We start from the raw sequence: 7570 nt of genomic DNA, 5'->3' as shown, positions 1-7570 counted from the left end.
GTGTGTGTGTGTTTGAAGATTCATATCTTAATGTAAACACAGAAACACATTTTTGATGAGGATCCGTCAACTTGTCAGCGCTCTCTCAAATTTCTCAAACACAGTATATCTGTGTTACATCTATGATGTTCATTATTACTCTACAGTCTTTTGGACACATTTATTGTAACTTAGTTGAAGTCATCATCAGGTCTACTTAAACCTTGGATTCCCATAATGAACATGACAAAGACAGAAGCTGACTGAGGTTAAATAAATGAAAATCCTTTTAACCATCAGAGTTTTTAACTGAAGACTTTATTGGATCTGATTGGACAGATGGTTAATGACAGCTCAGCTGGGTAGATAAAACCACGTCCATGTTTGGAGACAACTGACTAAAAGGTATCACACACACACACACACACACACACACACTACTCTCTTTGTTCTTGCATTAAAGCTCGTCTTTGGTTTGGTTGTCTTTTTTTGCCTCCTCAGCTTTTATGGCCTCGATGTACTTCCTCCTGTCTTCATCCTCCTGGAGACACAAAGGAAAGAAGTTTATTTTTAACACAGAAAAAAAGTAAAACATCAAACACACACAGTGACATTAAACTCAATACGGAACTAGTCAGGAAGATGATTTACCTTAACTCTGTCTTTTTTGGCTTTTTCCATCTCTTTATCTACAAACTTAACCAGGTCCTTCAACTTCCTTTTTCCAGTGTAAACCACCACCTGATGGAAACACAGATCACATACTGAACATTAACAACCTTGAAAGATGTCCGGTTTGTCACACAGAGCAAGGCTAACATTATGTAATCCAATATTTTTCAGCTTCTAATTGTCATTTCTGACTGTCAGGCTGAAATGTATATCAGTATATATTTATCCTCATTAACAGGACGTCTGTTTAAACAGTTATTTAAACAGTTATATTATTGACAGTATCTTTGCTCCTGGGATGCCTCATACCCTTTCAGCATACAGAGCAGGAAACAGGCAGAGCGATGGGTAAGGTCCATGCATCGACATGTTGATGTCATTTGCTGAGGCATCGATGCGAGCGACGACCACGTCCTCTCGCTCCGTTAAGGCCTTGGCTAGTTCCTCCCACAGCGGGAACAGAGCGCGGGACTCTTGACTGTAGGGTAGATCTAAAGTACACACAGTGAGTTTCAGATGGTTTTACTTGGGATTTGTACAGGAAGCAATTACAAGTAAGCTTTGCAGCATCAAAGCAATAAGGACAACACAGAAAAGTTAAGTAGGGAGAAGGAAACAGAAGGACACTTTAAACAGCAACTGATTTGAAGGTCAAAAAATATCCAGGTGTGAAAAATGAAATGAAAGGTTTTAGATGTCTCAGTGATTTAGATGTCATTTAAATGGTGTTTCTGGCCGCCTAGTGAATATTTACTCTTCTTTTATCACTATGTTTAGTCTTCATCAAATATCAGGCCCTTAAATGCTCTAGTATCTGCACCAGATAGTTGCTAACTTTGATTTTTGATAGGTTTTTTTGCCTGTTGCTGCAGGACTGGTGTTAATGCAGGCTGTAAACCAAAACAATGAGCTGAAAGATACTAAAGCTCTGAGGGAAACTGCAGAGCTGTGTGATAATTCAGGGTGAGGTGTCGCCACTATGAGCAATCCCTTGCAGGAATACTGGAATCAGCCAATAAAACAGGCCTGACATGACCTCAGTGGGTATGACCATGTTAGTGAGTACAAGTATCAACAATAAGGGCACAAAATAACAACAACAAGAAGCCATAAAACATACAGCCGAACTGAGAACTGAGCGTGGTTGAACTACCAAGTAAGTATGGATTTGTTTATTTCCAAATTACATTTAGGCACCAGTTTGGCTGAAGAGTGAACATTTTTACGTCTAGGTCTACATTTAACCCTTTTTTAACATAATTTGCAACTGAAATTACTACATTTCAAAGTTATAACTCTGAAATGCAGTTATTTAAATGATGTTGAAACAATGGTTAAATATAAGCTTGAGATTTTCAGCTTCATTTAGCCCAATTCTAACTCAGATGCCTAGACATCTTTTCAAATCCATGGTCACTGAGCAGACTGTAGGTGGAAAGTGTTTACATACAGAACAGGACAAAAACTGTCTTGTCGGGGTTAAAGGCAACTTTCTCCAGAGTCATTCCCACCAGCTCCTTCACCGGCTTCTTGTCCCATCCCTCAGGTATCGGCTCACTCTGCATCTTAGGCTGTTACATTAACATGCACAGAAACACATCATACACATCAGGACGACCTGTCATCCCAGTTTCCGTTATGTATCACACACTACATGTAAGTGTACGTTACCTTAGCTTTGCCCTCCAGGTAGGACTGACAGAATTTTTTTATGGTCTCTTCATCTAGAGTGTCAGAGGGCAGGTGATAGGTCACATGGTCTGTAAGGTTGACCAATCGGATGAGAGGAGCCTCAAAATCTCGTACTCGGAAGTACTCCATCATCCTGCCATTACGATGCTCATCCACATTCACCCACACAAACAAAATCTGAACACACACACACACACACACACACACACACACACACACACAGAAGTGACGTGTTAAAACTGCTTGTGTGGTGAGGTTATTCTCATACTGTATGTGCTGCAGTACTGTGTGTGTGTGTGTGTTTGTGTGTGTGTGTATACCTTCAACCTGAATGCCTCTGCAGCACTCTTAAAGGCAGAGTAGATCTCATTGAAGTCTGCAGAGCTTTTGTTAACAAACAGGAGGGCGTGGTTTAACACAGGTGAGTTTAAGATCTGAGCGGCTGTCTGCAAGAGATGAAATAACAGTCAGTCCACATCATAGACTGCATATAAAGATATTAGAAATCATTCACAGTGCATGTAGTTATACGTCTTGTGCTTACTCCTGCCAGCCATTTTTATGTTGCTATTGTGGTTCTCCACAGAGTGACAGTAAGAAAAAGATGTTGTTACATGTATGAAATCTTCACATTTATTTCGGCTTGTTTTGTTTTTCTTTGCCTTTTTTCAGTCAAGACACAACATAGCTATAGGATATAATGTTAAATTACATTTGCATGCAAAAGCAGAGTACACATTTTGTTGATTTGAAAAGATGTAAATACAACCTCTGCTACAAACATTAAAAATGAGACTTCTAATGTTAATGCACTGTTACTTCTTATTCCCTGAACTTCAAAAACAGAAACAAATTAAGCAATAATTGTGAATGTGTAAAAGTTTGGGAACCTTAGTAAGTCAGCACTTGGTAACCCTTTGCCAGCAGTTAAGCACGGGGATGGAAATAGTGGAGCAGCCAGTGGCACAGGAAACATTGCACAGATAGAAGGGAGAATGGATTCCACTACAAATATATACAGTAAAATCTAATAAACTACTTAAAAAACACAAGTAGAAGCTTTTGGAACACAGTCCGCTTACTTGAACATAATTAAAAATTATGTGGGTAGCAGCCTAAAAAATATTTCACAACTTCAAGTTATCTGAAAGAAAGAGTGGGTGAAAATCCCTAAGTCAAGAATAACTGAGAAAGCTACAAAACAGTTTTGTAAGCTGTGATATCTGGCAGAGGCAGAGTTGCTAAGTGCTGTGCAAATTTTTTCCTGTTTTTCAAGTTCATGGAATAAAAAGCAACAGTGTGTTTGACAAAAGGCTCATTATTATTGTCTGTTTCATGGAGAGATTGTATTTACTTCCTTTCACTTTAAAAATCAACAAAATGTGTCATTTGCTTTTGCAAACAATTACATACTCAGCCCAGAATCTAAATTTTTCATTTTAAAGACTCATGTTACGTATGTTTAAAAGATGGCTGTTAAAAGTTAGTGTAGTTTTAACATTTATGGATATCTTGAATCCATTTGTGTTACAGTATCAAACTTCTCAACAACTTGTTTCACATATATCAGCTCAAGTTACATCAGATACAAGCAACTCATATGCTTTTAAGCTCAGTCGTCAAAAAGTCTTTGGAACAGAACAGATGTTGAGTTGAGTGTGTGTGAGGCATCATTAGGTGGAGAATTTGATACTTTTCATAAACACACACCAATATTTAGTCAAACAATCCCAGTGAGTTGAAACAACAAAACACACACACATAAACAAAGCTATCATTTCCCTGCAGCCGAGCAGTCACAGTGTGTGTGTGTGTGTGTGTCTGCGTGTGTGTGGATATATAATGTGCATCTATTACTCAACCTTTCCAGTGTACTCAGTGACTGGCTCCATCTGGTAGACAGTAATAAAGACGATCAGCTCCTCTTTAGATGTCTGAGGCATCATTTTATAAGCCTGGATGAGTTTAGACTGCAACAGGCACACAAACACACACACACACACACACACACACACAGACAGACACAATAATACACAGGTATGAGTGCAATGAACTTCTGGACATTGACGTTTGCGTTAACGTTTCTGAAACTTATGTTTTTGTGATTATTCATTTATTTATTTATTGAAGCATTCTCTCGTCCATCACAGACAATTTCTGTTCATACTGACAGATGAAACATTTCTGCGCAGACAGCAATGTATACATTTTTGTTATTGTCTTTTTATAAATTATAATTGCAGTGTTGAAATATCATTAATGAGCTTTTATAAAATCAGATTGACTCTACAAGTCAGTGCGTCAAGATTTAATGAAATAAATCTAAATATAAGAGGCATGTAATAATTTATAAAATATAATATTTATAAAACAACGTAATTTGTTGTTTTACTTACTTAAATAATCTTTTTTTTTAAACAGGAAAACACAAATATTCTTTGGTTTGTTCTACATATGCAAAGATTAACTGATTAATCAAGAAAATATTTGGCAGATTAATCAATAATGAAAATAATCATTAGCTGAAAATGATGATTCAGATGACAATATTTTTACAAGTTGTGTGTCTTTTCTATTTCTATTATATTGTTTCTAAGTATTTTCAAAGGTAATATTTTTGTAATTTTGTAATTGACATAGCAATGTTATACATTGTTATAAATATTGTATGTTGACATTTTTTTTAGAAAATGTTGTCGAATAGATTTCTACTAAAGTGTTTCATGAGAAGGGCTCTGGTCCTGCACACCCCTGTGTACTTGTATGTGTGAGTGTATGCATGGGTTGTATGTGAGGTACCTTTTTGAACAGCAGCACAACATCATGTGTGAGACCATATTTACTGATAACTTCATTGTTCTGTGTCACAGCAAAGTTAATGTCAGGTAGGTCGATTGCTGCAGAGTAGAACACCTGGATATACTCTTGGTCCAACTCCTACACACACACACACACACAGTCACACAAGAAGACACACGTTGTTAAACTTCAGTCATAACACCAGAGACAAGAAAACGCGCATCAAATAGCTGGTTTTCACCTTAAAAAATCCAACCACTGTCAACTCCTCTGAGGCCTCTGATTGGCTAAGATCAGCGATGAGGTCAGCAGCAGACCCCACCCGCCGCTTCAGCCAGGTCAAGATGGACGCCGAGCTCTGAGGAACTAAATCGCAATCCAAGAAAACATATTATTTTCACTTTCAGTATTTAACCCAAACCAATTAATATTCAACAGCTCGGTTATTACATTTCATATTCATTTTCATTTTTGAGAATTAGATGAAAGGATTGATACCACTCTCACGTCTGTCTCTTATCTATGCAGGACCAGGAGACGATTAGTTTAGCTTAGCATAAAGCCAGAGAAAACAGCCTGACTCTTCAAATGTGAAAAAATTCCTCCTTTCTTTTCCCTTTCAGAATAATAAAAGATTTACAAAACTTTTAGGATTGTGTCTCAAGGCAAATGCAATTTTTCCATCAGCACACCATGTATATTAAACTGCTACCTATTAGTGTCTGAGGCACAAATCATTGATTATATTTGTTGTTAGAAGGTCATCTTTACTGAGAGTTACACAAGCCTCTTGCTGGAAACTATGAAGAGAAACTTCAACTTTTTTCAGTGGGCCAAAAATGTCTGTGTTGCAGGGCCAGATTTGGCCCAGGGGCTGCTATTTGCCTGCCACTGTCATACAGCAGATTTAATTTGTATTTACAAGCCCTTTATCATGAGCAATTTAACTACTGAGTGACCATATAACTACAGTATGTTTAGTTTAGGCTCTGATTGGCTCAGTCGTTGTTCAAGCTGGAAAAATCCCAGTGAGTAACTCCAGACCTCAGAATATCTCAACGAAATTCATAATAATAATAAATCACAGCTCTGTAGATATGAATGTGTAAAGGATATACTATTTGTCACTTGCACTTACCAGGGCAGGGTACAGGGTTTTGTTTATCTCCAGCGAGGTACAGCCTGATTATCGGCGGACCTGTGGCATTGAGATCTTTAGCCAGGTCCTTCTCCTTTTTCACATCGACGACTGCCAGTTTGACCTCTGACTCCCGAAGCTCTGCAGCAGCACCTTCGAAAGCTTCTGATACACGATAACTTTCTCCAGAGAGAGGAGCATCTACACACATGTAAAAACAAACACACACAGTGAGTGAGTATGAATAATGATGAGGAAAGGTGATGAATTGGCTTCAGTATGAGGTGGTTATTTGGCTTTGTGACAGAGGCACTTACAAACCATTAAATCACTCCTATGGTGTCATTTTTTTTTACACATGTTGGTCAAGATCAAGCTGTGGGAGCCTCAGTGTGTAACTTACAGAAATGCACCAGGAGCTGCTTGTATTTTCTCAGTGCCCTGTTGAAATTTCCTTTTTTCAGCTGTAAAACTCCATCCTTCTCGGGGAGAGATTTGTCTTCCTGTCGGTTGTGCTGTGTGTCAGCAACGACAAACACACAGAGACAGAAGGCCGTCACCCCCAGCAGCAACAGTGTCTTCATGACGGTTCACCCACAAGCTGACAAATTGAACACTGGAACAAGCTTGACGGGAAAGTATGAAGGGAGTGGTGAAAGGAAGGGCTAATATGTGTATGTGCGTGTATGTGTGTGTATGTGTGTCTCAGTGCTGAGCTGGTAGTTGTGAATGCTTTTGTTATCTGCCGACTAGACCCACCAGTCTGTAGCTGATTAACTTTCCTATCTAAGCCCTGCTGTATCCCTGCTATTGGCTGCTGTTCATATCAACTATATCACTAATATCTAAATGCCCTTTGTCTAACACTGTTAGCCCCAGCAAGGTCAAAATGGAAGCACAAACCCATGCAAACACTCGCTAAACACATGCACATATGCAACATAATTCACCCACTAGTGCACATGTTTAAAAGATACTCAGCTTTGTCGTAACCAAGACCACTTTTATTTCCCTGGCAACATGATAGAATGATAAATAATAACATGACAACATTTAGATTTTAAAAAAAAAAAGTCCAACCTGGCACAGATACACCATCATTATGGTGACAGATAACGATGCATTAATCGGTCATTGCATTTCAGTGCATGGGCTCAACAGTAAAGGCACTTTTCTATATGCTTCATGCCTTCAGCCTGTTAGCATCGAGACTGCTAGCCTGGTTCTGTCCAAAACTCACTAATCTGATTTGTTTAATCGTTGAATAGACCAAAGTGATGAACTTTTTAG

General features: G+C 38.4%; 1 protein-coding gene across 1 annotated transcript; it reads right to left on the bottom strand.

Annotated features, from left to right (window-relative positions):
- Nucleotides 1-281: 281 nt before the first annotated feature.
- On the bottom strand, nt 282-7252 carry LOC139636535 (protein disulfide-isomerase). The gene is made up of 11 exons (XM_071504680.1): nt 6684-7252; nt 6281-6481; nt 5384-5508; nt 5143-5280; nt 4206-4313; nt 2664-2789; nt 2323-2520; nt 2102-2222; nt 961-1142; nt 631-720; nt 282-520 (listed from the first exon to the last, which is right to left on the bottom strand). The coding sequence occupies exons 1-11, from the start codon at nt 6862-6864 to the stop codon at nt 437-439; spliced, it is 1554 nt and encodes a 517-aa protein (XP_071360781.1). The 5' UTR covers nt 6865-7252; the 3' UTR covers nt 282-436.
- Nucleotides 7253-7570: the final 318 nt, after the last annotated feature.

Source organism: Trachinotus anak, unplaced genomic scaffold, assembly GCF_046630095.1.
Source record: "Trachinotus anak isolate AG129_WGS33_773 ecotype Australia unplaced genomic scaffold, CSIRO_AGI_Tana_v1 ptg000019l, whole genome shotgun sequence".
NCBI classification, from domain to species: Eukaryota; Metazoa; Chordata; class Actinopteri; order Carangiformes; family Carangidae; genus Trachinotus; species Trachinotus anak.
The sequence above is the reverse complement of the archived record's forward strand: the minus strand, read 5'-3'. Positions and strand labels throughout refer to the sequence as shown.

Bases quoted from the DNA above. Each gene is read 5' to 3' on its own strand.
- LOC139636535 (XM_071504680.1), bottom strand. From the start codon at position 6,864: ATGAAGACACTGTTGCTGCTGGGGGTGACGGCCTTCTGTCTCTGTGTG. The intron at 6,482-6,683 runs GTAAGTTACACA...ACATGTGTGTAG, and splicing joins GCAGCTCCTGGTGCATTTCT to ATGCTCCTCTCTCTGGAGAA. The intron at 2,790-4,205 runs GTTGAGTAATAG...CATCTCTTGCAG, and splicing joins TCACTGAGTACACTGGAAAG to ACAGCCGCTCAGATCTTAAA.